This window comes from Echinops telfairi, unplaced genomic scaffold (genome assembly GCF_000313985.2).
Source record: "Echinops telfairi isolate 266 unplaced genomic scaffold, ASM31398v2 ScPeMD7_7424;HRSCAF=8462, whole genome shotgun sequence".
Taxonomy (NCBI): domain Eukaryota; kingdom Metazoa; phylum Chordata; class Mammalia; order Afrosoricida; family Tenrecidae; genus Echinops; species Echinops telfairi.
Window position 1 is genome coordinate 75,873,003 of NW_022111324.1, and position 24,185 is coordinate 75,897,187.

The 24,185-nt window shown below is 41.4% G+C and overlaps 1 protein-coding gene and 1 pseudogene across 4 annotated transcripts in view; both read right to left on the reverse strand.

Annotated features, from left to right (window-relative positions):
- PLD5 (phospholipase D family member 5) overlaps nucleotides 1-24,185 on the reverse strand; it is a 457,190-nt gene that overhangs the window by 16,970 nt on the left and 416,035 nt on the right. For all 4 annotated transcript variants that reach the window (XM_004699951.3, XM_045298282.1, XM_045298284.1 and 1 more), the window contains one exon: nucleotides 6,070-6,238. In XM_004699951.3, the coding sequence (XP_004700008.1) occupies nucleotides 6,070-6,238 (169 nt within the window). The remainder of the gene's footprint in view (nucleotides 1-6,069; nucleotides 6,239-24,185) is intronic.
- LOC105978343 lies at nucleotides 11,734-15,194 on the reverse strand (annotated as a pseudogene).

Below are 24,185 nucleotides of genomic sequence, written 5' to 3' on the forward strand. Positions count from 1 at the left end.
CTTTTCTGTTGTCCGTCCCCCAGGGAAGGGGTTATATGTAGATCATTGTGATTGGTTCCCCCTTTCTCTCCGACCTTCCCCTTCCCCTCCTGGTATCACTATTCTCATTATTCGTCCAGAGGGGTTTATCTGTCCTGGATTCCCTGTGTCTCATGCACTGATCTGTACCAGTGACATCCTCTGGTCTAGCTAGCTGGATTTGTAAGGTAAAATTAGGGTCATGATAGTAGGTGGGAGGAAGCAATAAGAACCAGAGGAAAGTTGTATGTTTCATTGCGGCTTTACTGCACCCTGACTGGCTCGTCTCCTCCTCAAGACCCTTCTGTAAGGGGATGTCCACTTGCCTGCAGATGGGCTGTGGGTCCCCACTCCGCACAATGATATGAATTTTTGTTCTTTGATGCTTGATGCCTGATCCTGTCGACACCTCATGATCACACAGGCTGGTGTGATTCTTCCATGTGGGCTTTGTTCCTTCTGAGCTAGATAGCTGCTTGTTTATCTTCCAGGAAGGTGCATCTTTCATAATATTAGGAAAGTTTGCTTCCCCAAACTCTTTGATTACTTCTTTCTTTCTTTTTTTGGTCTCTTCCTGTTCTGGAATTCTGACCACCAGCTATTTCTCTTGGTAGTGTCCCACATAATTTAAAGACGTCCTTTGCTTTCTATTCATTCTTTTTCCCCCTCATTGTTCTGCTAGAAGATTAGTACTGAGAGATTTTTCTACAATCTTATTACTCTGCTCTTCCAATCATTAAATTCTGCTCCTTTGCCCTTTCAAGGTATCCTCTATTTCTGAAATTTTATTATTAACCCTTAGGGTTTATATGTGTGGCTTTTGTACAGTTTATGAGTTTTCATTTGTCAGTTTGTCCAATGGATGGGACTACAGGTGGTACAGATATGGCTGGGCTATGTGGACATGAATGTTCTTTCCCACTGTGGGACAAAGAAAAAACAAAAAAAATAGGTGAAAAAAACAAACAGACCCCCCCCCCCAAAAAAAACAACAACCAACAACCCCAGAACAAAACCATAAAGAAAAAAAACAAGAAGGAGGAAACAAGTAAGCAACAACAGGAATAATTTAACAACTAAAAAGAAAAAAGTAAGGAAAATAAGGCAGGGAGAGGGGGAAAGAAAAGAAGAGAGTAAAGGAAAAAACTAAGAGAAAATAAAAGAGAACATAAAACAACAAAAGGAGAAACAGAAGAGAGGAAAAGGATAACAGAGAAAGAAAGAAAAGACAAAGGAAGAGGAATTTTAAAAAGGGGGGAAGTGAATACTGGGATGGTGGGGGCAGGGCTCAGAGAGGAGAAAACTGTGGGAAGCAGGGAACCGGGCTCAGTATGAGTTGCTGCCCTCTTCTACCACAGAGGTCACAGGGAGGAGAAGGTGAGAGGATCTGACACCCAGTCAGAGACAGAGTTCCTGCTGGTCCAAAAATGGTCTGGGGTCAGGGCATTCACTCTGGAAGGATTTCTTTTGGTACCCAAGGGAAGGTGGCAGCATGGCAGCTGGCTCTAGAGAAAGTTCCTGCTGCCCATGGGTGGCCTGTGGCAGGTGGCGCATCTCAACTTCTGCATTCTGCTAGTCTAATGAGCGGGAGGCGCTCATGAGCCTTTAGACCTGGAGGTGGTGTGCTCCTGGAGCCGGATCCATGAGGGAGTGCCTCTTGTGCAGGGTTGGGTGGGTAAGAGTGGGGCTGACCACGCCTCTGGTCATCAGAGGGCTGTGGGGAACAAGGGGAGAATTACACCCTTCTGGTCACCAGCCACGGTGTGTTACCTGGGATTCTGCTGTCCTGGGAGAGAACTGAATTAGCAGGTTGCTGTTTGGACTTAGTGCTGCTTGCAAACATTCAAAATGGCCACACTGTGTCAGGCTACCTGGCAATTTCTCCATTTTTCTGCCTCCTTTTGTTCAACCTCTTCTCCTAGTCTGTATTCAATCTACTTCTCTACTTTTCCTGGGAAGCTCAGGGTTTCACCTGTAGGACCTGTTTCACTTAACTTCTCATGTCTTTGCTGTAGAGGGCTGACAGACTAGTGTGTCTGACTAATCTGACAACTTGGATGAGGTTTAAAGGGCAATGGAAACGACAGAAAGTTCCCAGAGCTGAGGGGCTCATTCGAATATGTTTAACATTTTCAGAAGCGCATGGAATCTTTCTGGAATGTCGTATAGCTATGGAATCATACTTGTTTGAAAGAACTAAGAGGCAGAGAGAAAAATGAAATGATGCTTAGAAATGGAATGAAATCCTTTATAGTTTTCAAATTTGGTTTTTGGAAATAATGAGATTGGAATTCTCCTCCCCCTCAGTAGTGGGATGAAGTGATCACTAAGGTTCCTTTCAGCCATGAAAATTCTATTTTGATTTTTTAGGAGTCCTTGATATCTGTGGTCCTGTAGATGGGATATCTGTTATCTGTGATAGCTGTAGATGTCTGGCATCATCTTTTATTCCCCAAGGGGAGTCAAGATGATTATCTGAAATCCTGTGCAGGGCGTTCTCAGAAAATTGTTGTAAGGAAGTTATTTTCAATTTATCTTACTTCTCATGTTGAAACAATGTAGTCTACATTTTGAGAAATGTTCCTCAATGCCTGGTAAATCAAGCCCACTTGCCTTTAGATTTTGGAACAAACCCTGTCCTGACATTGTCCTGTCACTGGTCTGCAGTCCTAGCTCTCAGGATATATGCTTTTGAGCCCCATTACTGACAGTCTCAATGTGAGAAAGCTTGCCACTAACTTATGAATATTGTAAGCCCTGTTCTATATCGAAACCCTATATAAACACCTGTGTAATTATTGTACCATGGACTCTGATTTTCTTCAAGTTGTTATTTAAATCCTTAATAAACCTTTCTATTTTACCATGAAACAGCATTTAAGATTTTTTTGCTACATTATATAACATGTCCAATATTTTGACTAATTCCACTTGAGGAAGATATTATTATTAAATCAGTATGAATTTGAAAAGAAAAAAAATGTATATCCTAATTAAAGGACTAAGGTGGGCCTACCCCAAGCCATGGCATTTTCAATCACTTCATATACGTGTGATAAGGAAGACGAGAGAAAAATGGATGTCCCTGAACTGTGGCGTTGGTGAAAAATACTTACTATGCCATAGACTGTCAGAACAAACAAACCATCTTGGAAGAATTCAGCCAGAATGCCCCTTGAAAGCAAGGTTGGTGAGACTTCATCTCACATGCTTCAGGCATGTTGTCAGGAGAGATCAGTCAGGACCCCAGCCTTGGTAAAGTGGACGGTCAGAGAAAGAAAGGAAGCCCTTTGATGCGATGTACTGACAGTGGGTGCAAAACCGGGCTCATATAGAGGGAAGATTTTGAGGAGTATGCAGGATTAATATGTCTTTTATTCTGCTCTGCTGTATGGACTTGATGACACCGAACAACGACAGCAGTCAAAGTCAAGTGTAGAATGACAGGTTGAGGTTTTTGGGAAAATTCCTTTACTGGAAATAAAAAATGGCCCCAAAGTGGGGTAACAGCTTTATCTCAGAAATGGAAATGATAATAGAAATCAGGAATTTCCAAAGTGATTTCTTAATTTATGAGAAAGCACCCCCCAAAAACCCAGTTCACTGGGACAGCCTTGTTAGTTGCATAGTCTTTCCCCTGAGGCATATGGAGGATCAAACCCTACATCAGTGCAGGCGCTGCTCATCCCACTGAGGACAGAGAGCTCCTGCAAAGCACCTGAGGCTTCTCACATTCCTGGTGCTTTAGAGGCTCCTGAGGATAAGCTACGCGAGGTCCCCACAGCCTCCTGTGCGTGTAGAACTTATTGTTCTTTGTGTTCTAGATGGTGTAGCCAAGCTTTCCTCCACGTAGGCTTGTCTTGTGCTTAGGAACTAAATGGCCTGGCTTCCATGAAATCTGTTTTTGGAATGGCCAGCTGTAGGCTGTTAATGTTTGGTTTATTCAAGTAATGTGACCATCTGTGTTTAAAAAGACAAAGGAGTGACCCACATAGAAACATGAATATAAACTCTTGTAAGTACAACGATAGATTGAAGGAAAACTAAAAGGCACAATAAGTGTTTACAACAGAAATCTTTGTTCAAAACCACTAGTACTTCCGGGGAAGACAGGTGAGGCTATCTGTAAAGATGTACAATGTCAGAAACCCTACCCAGCGTCACTATGAATCAGAATCTATTTGACGGCAGGGTTCTATTTTAAAGCTTCATAAGGGGAAGTAATTTGTCTATCTTCTTACCTATTATTAAGCCCATCACCAGGAAGGGGCTAGAGTTGGGCCTCAGTAAACATTTACTGAATGAGTACATTGGTCGTCAGGTGAAGCAAGGTGAAAACAGTGTTGTGGATGGAGGAAACAGCATATAGAAAGGCCCCGAGGTTGACCAGAGGGTGGCAGATGTGAGTACCCGAGGAGTGTCCTGGGTAAGGCCAGAGAGTCAACATATTTAGAATTATTTTCATTTTCCTATCCAGTATCCCTTTTGAGGTGGTCAGTTAATTAGCATATGCCCCAGAAGATGTGGAGCAAGTGTGGGATCCCAGGCTGGTAGGGTTTCAGGGACTCAGGAGTCTGGGCTGGTGCATATTCTAGCCCCTAGCCCCTCAGGGCCTTACAGATACGAATGTTTTAGGAGAATTAAGCAATTCCAGAAAGATGAAGGTGATGTCACAGAAAGTGTAATATAAAAAGCTATTGACTTGAGTTTCCGCTTCTTTTTTTTTGTGTAGTTAAAAAAAATCCCCAAACAACGTACCTTTTATTTCTTCATTTGTAGAATGGGGATAAAAGATTCATTCTGTTAACCTCATAATTTGTTGTGAAGATTAACAAAATAATATACAGGTAAGAGCTTTGACAAACTTTTGCCTTGCAGACCTGGTTGGACTAGATGATGCACAGCAGTACAGACGGGAATTGGGAACGCAGGGAATCTAGGACAGAGGAACCTCTCAGGACCAGGGGTGACAGTGGCAATACCAGAAGGGAAAGGGGATGTAGTAAGGGGGAATGGATCACAGGGAGCTACGTGTGGCCTCCTCTCTGGGGGACGGGCAGCGGAGGGGTGGGTGAAGGGAGACGCCGGACAGTGTAATATAAGATACAATAATAATTTATAAATTATTAGGGGTGCATGGGGGAGAGGGGAGGAGGAAGGGAAGGGGAGGGGGAAAAAAAGGAAAATTAGAGGCTAGCGAATTTTGGGAATGATGAGGGCAACAAATGTATAGATGTGCTTTACACAATTGATCTATGTATTGTGATGAATTGTATGAGCCCCAATAAATTGATTAAAAAAAAAAAAAGAGCTTTGACAAACTAAAATGCCCAATTCAAATAAAAATAATTTAAGCCATAACAGTGGAGTGTTACTAGCAGGAAGAATCTGAAAAATAGTGGTGAGTATGAAACAAGAACACTTTGTGAAACCCTGGGGTTTGAACCCAAGCAGACTGTGCATTTCCTTTGGAAACTGTCCAAAATAGTCTAGAAATCTAATTTTCAATAGAATTTATTGATGTTTTAAATAGCTATTACCTAAAAATACAAGGAGAGACTCTGCTCATTCAAACATTAAGTACTCATGTTTTCCACCAGGTGACACAAATGATTACTCAGCTATGAAAAGGTTGGCGGTTCAAGTCTATTCAAATGCCTTAGATGAAAGGCCTGCTGGTCTATTTCTGAAAGACCACAGCCATCGAAAACTCCATGGAGTGCACTTCCATTCCAACACACAGAATCACAACTGACTTGATGGCGACTGTCTTGACTTCTGGTATATCGTCCATTTCCATAGCCACACATTCCCAAATGACTCTCAACTACTCTCTTTTGCCTCCAAATTCTATCAATGTGAATTCACAAAGAAGTGAGGGCCCTAATAAACATTAAACAAGTAAAATGAGATGTGAGAAAAAGAAATGAGTATCTACAATGAAACCATGACACGATATTTTCAAATGTTTTTCAAAGGTTGTTATTAGAAGTTCATGTGTATACGTATACAACTTTCACAGATGTGCAATGTGATAAATACAATACTTACAACTTTCAGACTGCAGTTGGCTATTTCAGTGCAAATAGCTTTAAGAGATGAAATAAAGTTAAATGTAAGGGGATCAGTTTCCTTCCAGAAGCTTATAAGAAGTCGAACTTTAACACTTCGCAAAACTAATGCTTCTCTTATTTTGCCATCCAAATCTGGCCAGTAAGTCCTGCAGAAATAACATTCAGGTAGATCAAAGCAAAGGAGAGAAGTTAGTTTGGGAAAGAAACAATCGGTTATTACTTCTGTGGAGTAGTCAGCCTTAGAAGAAGCCCTGGTGGCGGAGTGGGCTATGAGGGGTCAGCAGTTCTAAAGCACCAGCTGCACCATGGCTCTGCGTCGGTAAAGATTTACAGCCCTGGAAACCCACGATGGGAGATCTATTCTCCCTGTAGGCTCAATATTAGTGGGAATCAATTCGGTAGCAGTGAGTGAAAGCTTGGAAATATCACGGAACTGGCGTATGTGAATTGAGTGACTTCAGACCTCTGCTGAAACCTCCTTTTGAGTTAAATTAAGATTTTCTTTTTCTGAAGAAACCATTCAGCCTCTTTGTAAAAAGTGTTACTGCTTAGAAAACAGAAAAGACAAAGGTCAAAATGTCTAACCTAGATCAAGAATTGCTTTGGGCCTGTTTCGAACGTACAACTAGACTCACAGAAGTCTTGGTTATCAGGAGGATAAGTGTGAGAACTGACAACGTCAAATGAGGTTTGAACCTGTACATAACGTTGCATTAAGATGGGTATTATAATTAAGGCTTTAAATCAACTTGGCTAGACCATAATTCTCAATGGTTTGGCAGTTTTACTGTAGCCATCCCCCAAGATAGGATCTGATATAATACAATTAATTACTCACATGGTGTAGTCTGCGATAAGCAGTCCATCTATTGCACGGAAGTTTTCTCAATGATATGACCTGCTTTCAATATATGTGGACATTCTGGTAAATCTTACTGGTTTTTTTTTCTTGATCAAGATCCTGAATTTGGCTTGTCATCATCTGAACTCTAGTTCTTTGGACTTAGGCCAGCAAGCAGCTTGCTATATGGCCTTCCAATCCTGGAATTCATTAACTTCCGCAGCCTGTGAGTCAGCCACCTGCTCTCTTATCTGCTAACCTTGAATCCACAACCTCTACAGCCATCAGAATGCCATCGGACCTATCTAATTTGGGCTGGTCAGCCCCCTGCAGTTAGTGACTCAGGAGAAGCTTCCAGTTGACATCGACTTGAAATTTGCCAACCTCCACAACCTTATGAGCTATTTCCTTGAGATAAATCTCCATAGCGATGTGAGCTTCACTAGTTTTGCTTCTTCAGAAAGTTTTGTTTCTACAGAAAATTTCACTCACTACGATTCTCCATTATGTTTCTGCAAGTCTTTTGTAAATTTGTAATGAAGTGGAGGCTCAATTGTTGACATAAGGTGACAAGCTGATTTCAGAAAAATAGGCCCTGGTTATTACTTTTGTGGAATAGTAAACCTTAGAAGGAGCCCTGGTGGCAGAGTGGGTTGCAAAGTGACCTTTGCTAAACCTCTTTTAGGATGTGACAACCTTAGAATGGGACAAATACATTTATTGATAATGTTTAGGCTTGTAGTTCAATAAACTATTTGTAACTTTATTGTGCTTGCTTTCCATCCCCTATGTGCTGGTCAGCACAAATTCTTCCTTTAGTTCAACAAAAATCTTCACCGCACTCCCCACACCTGCTCCAATCTGCAGCACTGTACCCCCTGCACGTGCACCTAGATGTAATGTCTTCCCATTTTGAAAAGACTCTCTTTCTTCATTAAAATTTTTGTTTTAATTTTTCATGGAACATTAGTCTTGTGCAATGTTTTTCAAAGTGGGTAACACTGCCTCCCCACCCCACCACCGAGGGCTGTAGTACGATGCAGAGGGACTTAAAAAACTCGTACTTACACTTCACATTGGGTTGTAGTAAAACATTTTTTTATTGCCAGTGGCATGCTGTATAATTTTTTCCCCCCCGAAAAAGGTGCAGTAGCCCAAAGCTAAATTTGGGAACTGGTGGTCTAGTGTTTTCACTAAGACACTTTGCTGTATCATATAGAAATACACTTGTAGGAGATCTGGAAAAATCCCTCCTGGGTCCAAGCACTGAAAGACTGGTGTTTTGAGACACAACCCTCTTAAAGGAGGGCTACCATCACCAGTGCCTTTGCCTGGTGAGCCTAGGGCACGTGCAGACCATGTGCCACCTTCATCACACCTCCAACCTGGGCCTCAGTTTCTAGAAGCACTAATAATCAACTTTCCAACAGAATTCCAGTTACATCTACCATGCTCCAAGAGCTACACAGATCTTTTTTCCTGTGACTGCTTCAAAGTAAGCATATTCTCTAATTACCTGAGTTCTCCTATGCTCTTAGCTTCAGACCATCTTTCACGTCCTTTCTCCTGATCAAGCCTCTCACTGTGCCCTCTCTACCTTCTACCTTTTCTGCTGGGAAACTGGGATCCTCTCCCATAAATTAATTTCCTTCCATGAATCTTCCCGTAACCTTTTGTTTCAGCTAAATCCTGGTTCTTCCCTAAGGTCATAATTTCCCAAGCCTTTCCATGTGTTTTCTACCACAATCTACCCACGTGGTTTGGGGTGTGATATCAGCTTTTAGCCATGCCCACACAATGTCATTCCAGAATTCTCACTTAAGTCTCATGTTAAAAAAATTAAAAGCTAGGTTTATCACCATAAAAAACCCCCAAAACAACCCTCTCCACAAATAATCATAGCTTATGTATCTCAGGCCCAATGTTTAAATCTCTCTCAATCACTTTTTAACACTATTACTTTTAGAATTCCTGTTTACTTCCTCACATTCCTAAACATTTTGGCCATTGGTAGCCAACATTTCTCTCTACCCCAATATAGCACCAATTTTGGGAAAATTCACTGTTTGACTAATGGTCTATTATTAATAACCTTAGCCTGTCAGTCACATAATCATTGCACCTCCAAACAGGTCCTTTCTTCTTCCTTTTTTTGACATTTTAATGAAAACAATTAAAAACAGTTTTATTGGCACTTCATCCACATGTCATACAGTTCAATAATTCAATCATATCAAGAAGACCACCACAGTCAATTCTAAAATATTCTTCTTCTTCCTTGTACTCATTGTTATTAATTTATTTTTTAATTGTGGCAAAAATATACACAACAAAGCATTCTCCAATTCAACAACTTTTACATGTATAATTTAATGCCATTGATATACTCTTTGTGTTTTACCATCATTATCGATATCCTTTTCCAAATCGTTCCACCACCACTAATATAAACTCGATGCTGCCTAACCAACAACTCTTCCTCCTTCACCCATGATAACCACTGGTCACGTTTGGTTTCTTGATTTTTTTAGTAGTTTTCTTGATATAGTATTCCTATATCATATAGTTACAGAGTTAAATTGCTTTTCAAAAGAGTTGTATATACATCATCACAATCAGCTCTAATGCTTTTTCTCCCCCTGCACTCATTGTCCCCAATTCCCCTCCTCTTCCCCTCCCCTGTCCTCAATAAACCATTGCATCAGTTATTGTCTTTATGCATCCACTCCTTCTGTGCTTCACAAACTGGGAGACCCAGCAGAAGCAATAAAAGACAAAAATAAAATGAAACAGCAAGAGGAAAATGATGATAATAATATAAACATAAAAATAAAAATAAAGAGTAAGAATGAAAAGACCACCATCAACATTTAAAAAGTCAGAGAAGAAATGTCTATTGCGGAACAACAAGAAATATTTAAGCCTAGAGCAAATTCAGGTTGGGTTAAGAAGGAGGTCAACTGACCAAGCATCATATAATACCATGGTTTGATCCACCATAATCTCTGTCTGATAGTAAAGCTGGTCGAATCTTTCACCTACAGGTAGAGGGGATCTGCCAGAGGCTTAATCTGACCAAATAATTTGCCGATGGATTTTGGGCTCCCAGTTCTCCATAGTCTTCTACAAATTGGGTGTTTACAATTTAAGCTCTGATATTTTTCCCTTCATCATATTTGGATTTTATTATTGTCACCTTTGGATCACCCAGTCTGATGTGCTTCTTGCATGTGGACTTAGTTGCCTCCTCATTTAGATGGCTACTTGTTTGAATACAAGCCCTTAAGACCCCAGACACTGTTCCAATCAATTAGCCAGGCACCATCTACTTTCGTCATCACACTTTGATGGAGCATCCTTATCTTCAGTGATCCCTACATAAAGGCGAGTCTCTAGCCAGGCCCATGTTATAAAAGCTAACCGTTCTTGGACTGGGGCTAGAATTAAGTGGGAGTCCAAGATCCATATGCTTTCTTACTTGTTATGAACAACTCTGGTTTACTTTGTCTGTCATACTATGAAAAAAACCAGGACCAACAAGAACAACAGCAATAAAACAACCACAACGAAAACCCCAAACACACCAAAAAACCCAAACAAACAAAAGGCAGAGCAATAAAAATTCATAGAAACAAAATCTGACCAAATGAACAACAACCCCCAAAACATTGTCAATCATCCTCTGGGGTATAAGGTGATTGCATTGATACCATTAATCCCGCCCCCCCCCCCCAAAGACATCAAATTTAAGATACTGATGAAATGAGGAAACTCACATAAACATGTGAGTATAGTCAAACTGTGAGCTTTAATTCATGAGTTGTTGCTTTGTACAGATTTATTATTAATTGATCAAGCTCTGTTTACAATGAGCATGGAGGTTGGTGCTAGGGGAAAATTCCCTGTGTCATTTCTTACAGGTGCAGATCCTTGCCTATCAGATTAAAACCTGTCATATTAATGCAAGGGAGCATTGAGGTACTAAATACATGGTTGTTTTATGTTCCCTTCCATTGGACATCCACTAAGCCAAGAGTCCCACTCAAGGCCCAATGACTGCCATTTCCACAGTGTTGGGGTGGCCATCCTTGCTTCCTCTCCCATTAGACTATTTAAGTCATAAGTCCAAGGGTACAGGTAGTTTTGAGGTAGGGCCCAGTTCATTCAGTTGGGCTTCTACATTGAGTCCTTTTAGTGTGGCCCTTGGGTGATCCTATGTTGCCTGTAAGGCCAGCATCTAAGGTTATCATAGTGCTTAGTCCATAGTGTGGTTCACTAATGGTTTCATAGAAATATATATTCATAGTGTCTACCAAGTAACATAAAATTGGGTTTATTCTCCCCTTGGGTTCCCTACAATTATTGTTTAGCATCCCTTCCCATTTTGAGGTTACTCCTCCCCATTTACTCAGCAAACCCACCAACAGATAGATATATCAGTGCCTCCTATGAGAAGTAGATGCTCCCCTCCCCTAGTCTTAACTTAATTTTCTAGTAAGGTTCTCCTCTCCATCCTGTGGAGGGCCTGGTGATCCGTCACAGCCGTGTCTCAGTGTTGCACAGCATCAAGTGGATGATATCCCTTTACCCCCTTCTTGAAGGAGTGACCCCAGCCAATGTGAGGTCTCCTTTTTTGAGGTTATTCTTATGAAGTGCACATAAGGGGGATGATGCACGGCTTATGGCCCCTAGGTAGCCTTTGTACATTTAGAAAGAGTTCTTAGTAGGGAAAAATAATTAAGACAAACTTATACCAAACAAAGCACACAACATACAACCTTAGGACTGAGCTGGTCAATCTTAAAAGTTAAAGGACCAAGGAGTGCTATCTGGAATTTGGAAGGCATATCCTTCAGAGGTAGGTAGTTTCTGGGACAACATTCTGATCTTCTTCCTGTATGGAGAAATACTTCTCAATCAAGTTCAAGGAAGCCTTGTATATTGCAGGCTAGTTTTCATGGTTTTGTTGATCTTCAATCTTGTCCAGGCCTCCACAGTCTTCAATCATTATACTATGTTTCTCAGTTTCAACAATTTTCTCAGTAGCTTGAAAGATATTTGAAATGGCATCCAGAATAATCAAAATAATTTTGGTATCTTTTGAAGTTAAAAGGCTCATCAATGGTTCCATAAAGTAGACAATCTGTCTGTTTCACCACTTGTATAGTTGGGCACAGCCCAGACAGCGTTTTTTTTTTGGTCTTAAAGTCTGATTTAGTGAAAAAGTCAACAAGGATTGGGGCTAATCCATGATTCATGACTTGCTGTATCTGATCCTGATGGCCTGCTGTGATATTTAACATTGTTCAGGTAGCTTCGTCCTGAATATTCGTTTGGGGGGTTAGTTGGCAGTGCTCCCGCACCTATGACAACCAAGTCTGTTCATCTGTTCCAATGACAATATTCCCCATGGCCCTTAGTGCCGGAGTTACAACGGGCAAGTCCGTCACTCCAAGAAGCTTCACAAGTTGAGACACAACTCCTGTGTTCACAACCATTTCAATCCATTCATTCGAACCTTCAATGAGATAGAAAATGGCCCAGCAGGTATTGGTCGGCATTTCCGGGTCATCGTTATGCAGGAGAGGAACTAAAGTAGGGGTAATTTGCTCAACGACATCCAACAGGGGCGCGGGATTCTTGTTTCGACAGAGATTGCAAGGTGTTCAGGAAAGATTCTGCGAGTAAACACATGCTAAAGAAGACATGCCGGGAACTTCCAGGAGAGCCAATAGAGGGTCAACTGCACCACATGTGATAACGAAGTCTCAGAAAGCTCAGCCACCACCTGCAATGGTGCCAGATCCCAGACAGCATGTGTACATGCAATGATTCCAACAGAGAAGTGAATGCTGGGATTACACCTCCTTCCACCACAGCCTTGGTCTGTTCTGATGACCCAGAAGCAATGTTAGTCAGCGCCCAAGAAAACTCAAATGGAATGGGGCTATGGTCAGTTCTGCCCAAGGAGGACACAAATTTTGGAATCAATCCTGCCTGGGTTATGTCATCTATGAGGGCTGCTTTTTCTTTGAAAGCAGTTTCCTAGCAGCTTGAGTAGCCTTGAGCTGGCTTTCCAAATTGTTACCATTTAAGCCTTTGACAATGTCACCAACAGACAAGTTTACAGTGCCCTGGTTGTTTCAGTTTTCCTGCAGTGGAGATGTAGCATCAGCAGGAAAGGAGCTTACCTCTTTCCTTTTCAGCATCTGCCCATCCTTCTTCGGTTCCCTCAGCTCCACATTAACCTCTATGTAGCTACGCCTCATTTCCGTGCTGTCTTTCCCTTTATGCTTGATTCTCTTAAGCGGGGCAGCTGGTGAATTAGCATTCTCATTGTAGACATGGTTGTAAGACAAAGGGAGAAAGCTGCAGAGCGGATGGGACCTCCACTGAAGACACAGCAATGGCTCACTGGCTACAGGTGAGATGCCCTTTTGAGTGGCTCAAAACGGCTCTAATCAAGGACCTACTGATCATGTGGTTTTTCTTTGAATTGTTTATGTGGTGGATTACATTGATCATTTTTCGAATATTGAACCATCCCTGCATACCTGGAATGAATCCCACTTGGCCATGGTGAATCATTTTTTGGATATGGTGTTGGATTCTATTGGCTAGAATTTTGTTGAGGATTTTACTGTCTATGTTCATGAGGGATATTGGTCTATAATTTTCTATCTTTGTGTGGTCTTTGCCTGGTTTGAGTATCAGTGTTATGTTGGCTTCATTGAATGAATTTTGGAGTTTGTTGTTTTTTTCTATGTTCTGGAATAGTTTGTGTTGTATTGGTGTGAGATCTTCTGTGAATACTTGGTAGAATTCCCCAGTGAAATAATCTGGTGCCGGGATTTTCTTGGTCGGAAATTCCTTCATGACCTGCTCTATTTCTTTTTTTGTTAGGGGTCTGTTGAGTTTTTCAATATCTGTTTGCATTCGTTTGAGTGGCTGATGTATTTCTAGGTATCTGTCCATTTCTTCTGGATTGTCTGATTTGTTGGAATAGTTTTTCATAGTCGCCTGTAATTCTTTTATTTCATTTGAATCTGTTATAATGTCACCCTTTTCATCTCTTATCCTGAGTATTTGCAGCTTTTCCTTTGTTAAGTTTTCCAGTGGTCTGTCTTTTTTGTTAATCCTTTCACAGAACCAGCTTCTTTATTTTTTAAAGTTATTTTTAATAGGGAGTTAATATAGATCTATCAGAACCAGCTTCTTGTTTTGTTGAATGTTTTCCATATCATTTCTTTCTGCTTTGATCCTTATGATTTCTTTCCTTCTTTTATTGGAGGGTTTATGTTGTCTTTCTTCCAGTTCTTGAAGGTGCTGTGTTAGCGTGTTTATTTTGGATTTCTCCTCTTTGTTTCCCATGTGTTTGTTCATTGCTATAAATTGGCTTCTGATGATTGCTTTTGATGTGTCCCAAAGGTTTTTATATGTTGTGTTATTGTTCTTGTTTATCTCATGGAGTTTTTAATATCCTCCCTTATTTGCTTTATTAACCAATCATTTTTAAGTATTATGCTGTTTCATCTCCATGTGTTTGCACTTATATTTCTGTTCATTTCATTGTTGATTTCTAATTTTCTAGCATTGTGGTCTGAGAAGATTGATTGTATGACCTCAATTAAAAAAAAAGTTCCTCCTGATGGGCGCCGGCTAGAATAAAGACTCCCAACTTGAACATTCTAGTGGTTATTAATTTCTGGCAACATGCAACATTTTGGAGGTGCCAGTGAGATAACTATTGTACCATCTGGACTATAGCCTAAACTGGGTGGCTGTTCAGGTCAGGGAGAAACCCACGGGAGTCACCTCCTGAAGGTGTTCCAAAGCCCTGGACTTTCTCACTGACCTAATCTGGTGGCCGCTTGGGAGATGCTCACCCCCAATCTGTATTTGTGGTCTACCTGGTTCACCTTCCAAGGACAGTTTGCAGCAGCCAGAGACCACTCCCGCCAATGAGGAGATGGTGTACTCACACCATCAGCAGGCAGTTTATCCAAGTGTTTAGGCAGAAACAAATCTGCCCGGATTAGCCAAGCACCACCTGCCCATCGGTCTGTGACTGATTGCATTGGTCCTGCCTGTCCAGCTGCAGACCTAGAAAAACCTCTGCATAGTTGCTCGAAATTGGTAGGCTCTGTTCAAACAACCCACCCGGACCTCTCTGATGTCCCCTTGAAGACGCCAGATAAGGTACTGTACATCAACTGAAGCAGTTTTGACCTCAGTGGAACCAGGTATGTCGGAGCCACCATGGTTAAATCAGGTTATTCATTCTCAGGCTCTCCCTCACTGGAGCTCCGCTCAAAATGCCAAGTTGGTTGCCCAAATAAAAGCACTAGAATGGGGTAAAGGAAAGGACATTGAAAAATTTTTTTAAAAAAATGTAGTCCTACTAAGCGCCATCTGGCTGCCAAAAGCAATGGCCTAGTGCATTGCAAAGGACGCCAAACAGGTAATTCCCCGGGAGCCAAGAGAAACCGAAATGCTGAGAAAAGCCTGCGAGCTGCACCCAAACGAGTGGGGCCCCTATGACCATGGTAACTCCCAGCTCCCGTGCATTCCCCCTCACCATTTTACAACCCAGAAGGCATTGACCTTGCAGAATAATCAAAAGCCAAAAAGGAGCCCACCGGGTGGTGAATGCTCCCTAACCGAGGTTTTTGTTTCCAGAGGTTTGGGCCACACCAGTTCACTCCTGTAGGTCAGACTAAGTTAGCTGAGTGCATTAGGGGTAGCTATTGTATCCCACAACTTCACCAGATTTTTTTTTTGATGTAACCTCTAGATGCCCAGCTTGCGCTCAAGTAAATGTGAACTCAGAGCCAGCAGGACCCCCTGCATCCAGATGAGAGGGCATCATACACCTGGAGTACACTGGGAATTAGATTTTACCAAAATATACCCCAGTTTCAAGCTACAAATATCTATTAGTATCTGTAGACATCTTTTCAGGATGGGTTGAGGCTTTCCCCACTCATTCTGAAATGGCTGTTATAGTTACTGAAAAGTTATTGCAGAGATCAGCCCCATTTGGCTTGTTCCTGAGTCTAGGGTCAGACAACGGGCCAGCATTTCCAGCCGAGGTATCTCAACTTGTATCTCAGGCACTCGGAGTTGTTTGGAAACTGCACTGTGCCTATAGACCCCAGAGCTGGGGGCAAGTCAAGAAAATGAATAGGACCCTAACAGAGGCCCTTACTAAGTTCACTCTGAAAACCGATTCAAATAAGACTTCTCCCTTTCCCCCTCCTAGAGGCATGTTGTTCCCCCTCTAAGCAGGAATTTACCCCCTAGGAAATAATGTTAGGAAGACCCCCCTCTGTTGCTCCCCAAACTTGAGGAACCACAATGCACAGAAATACTTAATCACAACCTGTTTAAGTCTTCACAGGCCCTACAAGTGACTCAGCAGCAGTTGTACAAGTCCTTGCAAAAATACTGCTTGCCCACCTCTAGCAGGTGTTACTCATTCACCATCACACCCATTCCAGCCGGGCCACACCTTTCTGGTAGAGTGGTTCACCTCTACAGGACTCACCCCTCCCTGGAAGGGACCTTACACTGTCATCCTCATTACCCCCATGGCTGTTAAGGTCAATGGCCTCTCCACCTGGATTCACCACTCCCATCTGAAGGCCGCTCCACTGGAAAACTCATGGGTGGTCAGCTCAATTACAGATGATCCCTTAAAACTAAGACTCTTATGTGTTTCCTAATATATTTACTTTCTATTTTTCTCTAATTGCCACAAGGCCCAAGCCCCCTTTCTACCTTGGGCTAGCCACCCCATTACATTAAGTGTCCCAGATAAAAACCATTGCTTATGTCACATGTGAAGTCCTCTTGACCCTTGGAGATCTGCAGGGATCAGGATGGTGCCTTGTCTCCCCTCAGTACGAGGCATCCAAATCCCCCTACTCAGCTTATTGTAATTTTACCCAAATAGTCACTTACAATGGTATAGTCCTGATTAACCGCACCCCTGACTACACCTGGTTGGCTTGCTCTTTTGGATTATTCACTTGTATTTCTTCTTCCTGGTTGAACGGTCCAGACTGCCTGAGTCATATACCCTAGTGAGTACCTTACCCTGAATTTCAGTGTATGAGGGAGAACAGGGGTTGAATATCATAGCTTCTCCCGAATTCCCTTTAAAAAGGTGGAAATGAATTCCTTTAGTAATCCCACTACTAACAGAGTTTGGAGTAGCTGGCTCAGCTGCTACTGGAATAGGAGCCTTTATTAAAAATGACCTAAATTTCAAAGAACTATCACAAAGAATAAGTGTAGATATCAGTCACTTAGGAAATTCCATACCCCAGCTTTCAGACCCAAGTAGGTCATTGGCACAGGTGGTGCTCCAAACCCGTGGGGGGTTAAACCTCCTGGTCCTTAAACAAGGAGGGTTATGTGCAATTCTAGGAGAATAATGCTGTTTTTATGCAGACAAGACTGTATCATAAAGAAAAGCCTAGCTTAGTCCGGAAAAAAGGTAGAAGAATGTCAGAAAGAATTAAAGGCACGACAGGGATGGAATAAAAGTTATTTTCTTAGTCACTTAGGATAGGCTACTATCCTAATAACAAGCTTAATAGGTTCTTGAATTTCGTTACTACTTGCAATAGTTAAGTTCATTTAGTCCCGTATAAACTCAGTTAAATTAACGGCCTCATATACTCAATAGACCCCTCTGGAAAACCCAATGGTGCTCAACAATGCCCTCATAAAATCAATGATATGATTTGTACATAAAACCAGTGGGGAATGTAAAAACCTCTTCCATGCTTGACTCATGTGACCCCATTTTAGAATTTTTAAATGTTGTCCAGGCCTCTCTCATCGCTAAAACATGTAACTTCCATGTACCTCATGCCCAGCTTTGCCCCGAGATGTGCTTCACAGTGAATTATTACCCAAATGTCCACATCCCTCTGTTCTTAGAATGTGTCCTTTGTCCCTTACCCCTTTCTCTCCCAGGCTCACAAAGTTGGAAAAGAGTAATGCTTATTGTAGCCTCTGTAAACCACTTGCTAAAAGGAATGCAGAGCCCGCATCCCCTCCCCAGAACCACAGAAAGGAATGTAATCTCTCAACCCCTCCTGCTTGCCAAACTGGCTGTGGTTTTTGTCCTCATAAACCCCACCTGAATATCATTTGGGGCCTTGGGGAATTTCTGAGAGACTTGAATCTTCCCTATGGCCTCTGGCTAGAATTAACATTCCCAATTTGTGCTTAAAAAAAAAAAAGTTGAAACATGCTTTGCAGCCTAGTGTATGGTCTAATCTTGAGAATGTTCCATGTGTGTTTGAGAGAATATATACTGTGTTTTTGTTGGATGGGGCATTCTCTATATGCTTATGAGGTCGATTTTGTTGATTGTGTTGCTGAGCTTTTTTGTGTCTTTATGGATTGTTTTTCTGGATGGTCTGTCTGTCTTTGAGAGTGGTGCATTGAAATCTGTTATTATTGTCGAAGTGTCTATACCTTTTTAAAAATCTGTGATGGTTTGATTGATGTATTTCAGGGGTCTTTCATGGGTGCATATACCTTTGTTATAGTTATATCTGCTCGGGCTATTATCATGATGTGTTATCTACTCTTATCTCCTACTGCATTGTTTGCCTTGAAATCTATTTCCCCAGAGATTAATATTGCAATCCCTGCTTTATCTTGGCAGCTGTTTCTGTGCTATGCTTTTGCCCAGCCTCTGCTCTTTAGTCTGCTCATGTCTTTGTGAGGTGTGTTTCTTTTGGTAGCATAGCGATGGATTTTGTGTTCTTATCCACTCTTCACTGGTGCATTTAGTCCATTAACATTCAGTGAGATTACTGGCGTAGATGTATTTGTTATAGTCATTTTGCTACAGATTTGTGCCAATTTTAGACAAAACATTCAGTGTTCTTTTTATTAATTTACTAGACTCAGGGTGAATGAAACCCTGAATCTTAAAACAATAAAACACATATTATTACCGAGATATTTTTATCATTCTTGGCCCTGGCACAAATGAAAAACTGTGGTAAGCAGTAAAAGTTGAAATAGTTCATTAAAATTTACGTTTGTTTTCTAATGCCAAATTTTCAGGTAGTTTTTAAAAATTAACAGAATATTTCAAAACAAAAATAATTGAAATAAACATTATTAAATAGCTGAAACATAGTAACAAGTGAGAATTCAGCTCTTAATTAATGCTCAAAATGTAGATATTTATTTATAAATGGCCAGGAGTGCTTACAGTTACTGTAAGATTTTGTATCTTTTAGTCTTGGTCTCTCCAGAGTTGGTAACTCCTGGAGGCTTTGAACAGCCACTTGATCACTGCGAGGGGTCAATTCCACTCAAGCACATGCTGCCTCCGTAGCCAGCACAGGCTAACCTGTTTTATTTTTATTTATTTTTAATTTAATCATTTTATTGGGTCTCATAAAATTCATCACAATACATAGATCAATTGTGTGAAGCACACCTATACATTTGTTGCCCTCATCATTCCCAAAATTCGCTTTCCACTTGGGTTCCCGGAATCAGCTCATTTTCCTTGTTTCCCCTCCCCCTCCCTCCCCCCTCCCCCATGAACCCTTAATAATTTATAAATTATTATTATATCTTATCTTACACTGCCCGGTGTCTCCCTTCACCCACCCCTCTGCTGTCCATGCCCCAGAGAGGAGGTTATATGTAGATCCCTATGATCAATTCCCCCTTTCTACCCCCTCCTTCCCTCTTGGTATCGCCACTGTCACCCCTGGTCCTGAGGGGTTCATCTGTCCTGGATTCCCTGTGTTTCCAGCTCCCATCTGTACCACTGTGCATCCTCTGGTCTAACCAGGTCTGGAAGGCAGAATTGGGGTCATGGTAGTTGGGGGGAGGAAGCGTTTAAGAACTAGAGGAAGGTTGTGGGTTTCATTATTGCTATACTGAACCCTGAGTGACTCATCTCCTCCCTACTACCCCTCTGCAAGGTATGTCCAGTTGTCTAGAGATGGGCATTGGGTCCCCATCACGTGCCACCCTTATTGACGAGGATATGATTCCCCCCCCCCCCACCTTTGGTGTTTGAAGCCTGGTCCCTTCGGCCCTTCATGATCACACATGTTGGTGTGCTGCTTCCATGTGGGCTTTGTTGCTTCTGGGCTAGGTGGCCGCTTGTTTACTTTCAAGGCTAACCTGCTTTAAATGCACCCACTTCTGCTTCCCCGTCATCAAAACTTAAATAGCTTTCTGAATCTCTTTCTCTAGTTACAATTTACAGAGGACACCACATATGCACATTCTAAAATGTTCTGATTGGGAAGAAGAGAATAAGTTGATGCTCCTCCCATCAGTCTATTTCAAGAAGTCTTTTATTTATACTTTACAAAATGGGTAGAAAACAAAATGGCTAATCTCCCTTTGAAAGCAGAAATGAGCATGTTGTGTTTGAGAATATGTATCATGACTAGTTTCTTTGTTCTTCCTGTATCACTTCATTGTTTTGGATATTGCTCTGTTCATCAGTTTTTGTGAGGAATAGACTTGTATATTGGGTTCAGGTTTTTGTGTTATTGTTCTTGGGTTTTTGGCCATAGTACTTCGTTGAGTATTTTTTTGGTCTTGTTTTTGTTAATTCTTTTAATTTCTCCTCTTCTTGGAATACTTGTATTTCTCCAGCATATTTGAGAGATTTTTTTTTTTCTGGGTACAAGCTTCTAAACTGTGAAAGATTTATGCGATCTGAAGAGAAACCAGAGTATAAGGGTACAAGCTCCTAGGTCAACAGTGTTTTTCTTGTTCTTTTCTTTTCTGGCTGCTTTTAGGGTTTTTTCCTTAATGATGCTACACATTTTGACTATTGTATGCCAGGCACTTTTCCTTTTGGGATCTCTCCTGATTGGGGTTCTTTTGGCTTCCTAAATAATGATCTTTGCTTGCTTTAGGAACTGAGGAAAGTTTTCTTGCAGGAGTTCTTAGATTATTCTCTGTGGATTTTATTTTTGTTTCTTCCACTTCTGGAATGCCTGTAAGATGTAGGTTGTTCCTCTTGATTGTGTCCCACATTGTTCTCAAACTTTTCTTGGTTTCTTTGCATTTTTTGATTATCTGTTCTTTGAGGTTGGAGTCTATAGATTTGTCTACAAGCTCACTAATTTGGGTTTCCATCCCTAAATTCTGTTTTTCTGTTCTTTTATAGTATTGTGTAATTCTGCTGCTGTAATGTTAGACTTTTGTGTTTCTGTTTGGAGTTTTTCTTGTACAGCATGTAGTGAGGTTTCCAGCTTTTCACTATTTTCACTTTCCTTCTCAGACTCTTCCTTCACCTGTTATATGAGTGCAATCATCATTCTTTTAAATTCTTTTTCTGGTAATTCCATAGCCTTTTCAGTTTCAGGCATTTCTTTTAGGTCCTGTTGGTATTCAGTTATTTGTGTCTACTTCTCTTGTGCGGGTGGTAGTTTTTTTTAACCGATATCTTCTGCTGTTTCCTTGACATCTTGGTGTAGCTATTATTAGGGGTGTTATGGAGTTGGGGTTATGTGGGAGTAGTTAACTCTGTTAGTTGGTGCAGTAGAGGGGTGGTAGACCCTTTTTATTAAGTATCTGGGGGAGAGTGTCAGATTAAGTGTTTGGCAGGGAGATAAAAAAAGTGGAAGAGGAAGTGTTAGAGGAGTGAGAAAGAAAGTAAAATGTAAGCAATAAAGAGAGGAACCAGATAGTGTTAATTGGTAGGTTAAAAGAAAGGAAATTAGGCCCCCAAATACCTGTTTTGCAATTTTTGGAGGAATGGGTAATGGTATTTGATAGAAAAAAAAGTAAGAGTAGTGGCAGCTTTTGGGTTTATGGGGATGAGAAGGATTGATGAGAAGAAATAGAAAATAAAGATAGGTAAATAGGGCTATTAAATAATAGTTTATATATTAAAATTAATGAAGGAAAAGGTCAGAGACAAAGTATTAAAAGTAAAAATAGAAAAAATAATGCTAGAGTAAGAAGAGAGAGAGCTGTTAATGTATGTTGATGTGGGCTCTAAGCTTTGCCCATGAGCTTTGTCTCTGAAATGACTGCTAACTTCTGGACGGATGATGTGCTGAGGGATTAGAAAACAAATAAATTAAATTGAAAGCAAAAGAGTAGAGCTATAATAATTTTTTCCACTGTGCTTACATATACCCACAGACATGGAAGTCCTGATTAAAGCTAAGTTATAAGAGTAGTGCACAACTTTGTTTTAAAGAGGCGGAGGGTCCTCCCCCCAGAAGAATTCACTTCAGAGGACAGCCCTGAAGGTGCAGCTCAGGGAGAGGGACATGTCTTATCAGAGCACACGGGAGCAAATGAAGGGGGAGGAAGAGAGCGTGGAGCACATCGTGGCCCACCAAGCCCTGAGGATGATATTCCTGCTCAGAGCAGCCAATGCAGAGGGGACCACTAGGGGACTAGGGAACTCACTGACCCATAGTGCTATGGGGGACAACACTGGAGGCACAATTTAGGAATTGTGCCCCATCTAATCCCACCACGCCGAGGCGAAACACTAAGGGTGTGCAACAGAACAGCAAGGGGAAAACAGCAACGAAGTCCCAAGGGAATAGACTTTGGGGCCAGGGTGTGGCATCCCATCAGATCCAACAGGAAAACAATCCTAAAGGTCAACAAACAGACCTTGAACTATTACAGACTTCTCTTTTTCTATGTAGTTGTTGTTTTGTTTTGCTCTGTCTTATTTTTTGTGCATATTATTATCCCTGCAGGTCTATCTACATAAGATAGGCAGGATAAACAAACTGGTGGAGAAAACAATGGACTGATGGTTCCGGGGGAGGGGGGGGGCATGGGAGTTGGGGAGGCGGGGAAAGGAAGTGGGTGTTAATAAACCCAGGGACAAGGGAATAACAAGTGATATGAAATCGACTGCAAGGGGTGTATAGGAGGCCTGGTAGGGCTTGATCAATGGCAATGTAACCAAGAGGAATTACTGAAACCCAAATGAAGGCTGAACATGAGAGTGGGACAAGAGGAAAGTAAAAGGAAATAGAGGAAAGAACTAGGAGGCAAAGGGCATTTATAGAGGTCTAAATACAGGCATGTACATATATAAATATATTTATATATGACAGTGGGGAAATAGATTTATGTGCATATATTTATAGGTTTAGTATTAAGGTAACAGCTGGACATCTGGCCTCTACTCAAGTACTCTCTTAATGCAAGAACACTTTGTTCTATTAAACTGGCATTCCATGATGCTCAGCTTCCCAACACAATAGCTGGAGACAAAGCGGGTGTATAAGCAAATGTAGTGAAGAAAGCTGATGGTGCCAGACTATCAAAAGATATAGCGTCTGGGGTCTTAAAGGCTTGAAGATAAACAAGCGGCCATCTAGCTCAGAAGCAACAAAGTCCACATGGAAGAAGCACACTAGCCTGTGTGATCATGAGGTGTTGATAGAATCAGGTATCAGACATCAAAGAACAAAAAAATCATATCATTGTGAATGAGGGGGATTGTGGAGTGGCCACCTAAAGTCATTCTGTAGGCAACTCGGCATCCCCTTACAGAGGGTTGTGGGGAGGAGATGAGCCAGTCAGTATAGCACCGATGAAACATACAACTTTCTTCTAGCTCTTTAATGCTTCCTCCCCACCACTATCATGATCCCAATTCTACCTTACAAATCCAGCTAGACCAGAGGATGTACACTGGTACACATAAGAGCTGTATACACTGGGAATCCAGGACAGATAAACCTCTCAGGACCAATAATGAGAGCATCTATACCAGGAGGGGAAGGGGAAGGTGGGAGAAGAAAGGGGTTACCAATCACAATGATTTATATACAATCCTCTCTCTGGGGGACGGATAACAGAAAAGTGGGTGAAGGGAGACATCGGATAGTGTGACATGGAAAAAATTTATAAATTATCAAGGTTTTTTTTAGGAAGGGAGGGTTGGGAAGGGAGGGGAAAATGAAGAGCTGATACCAAGGGCTCAAGTAGAAAGCGAATGTTTTGAGAATGAGGATGGCAACAAATGTACACATGTGCTTGACACAATGGATGTATGTATGGATTTTGACAGGAGTTGAATGAGCCCCCGATAAAATGATTTTAAAAAAGGCACAGGGTATAGGATTGATAGAACACAGGGCAACAACAATATCAACAAAAGAACAGCTGGTGTCTAGACCTTGCCTTGGGTATAAGTTGGGAATGTGTGGAACAGAGGTCTTTAAGCAGTTGTGGCACTGTCTGGTAATATGTTGTTT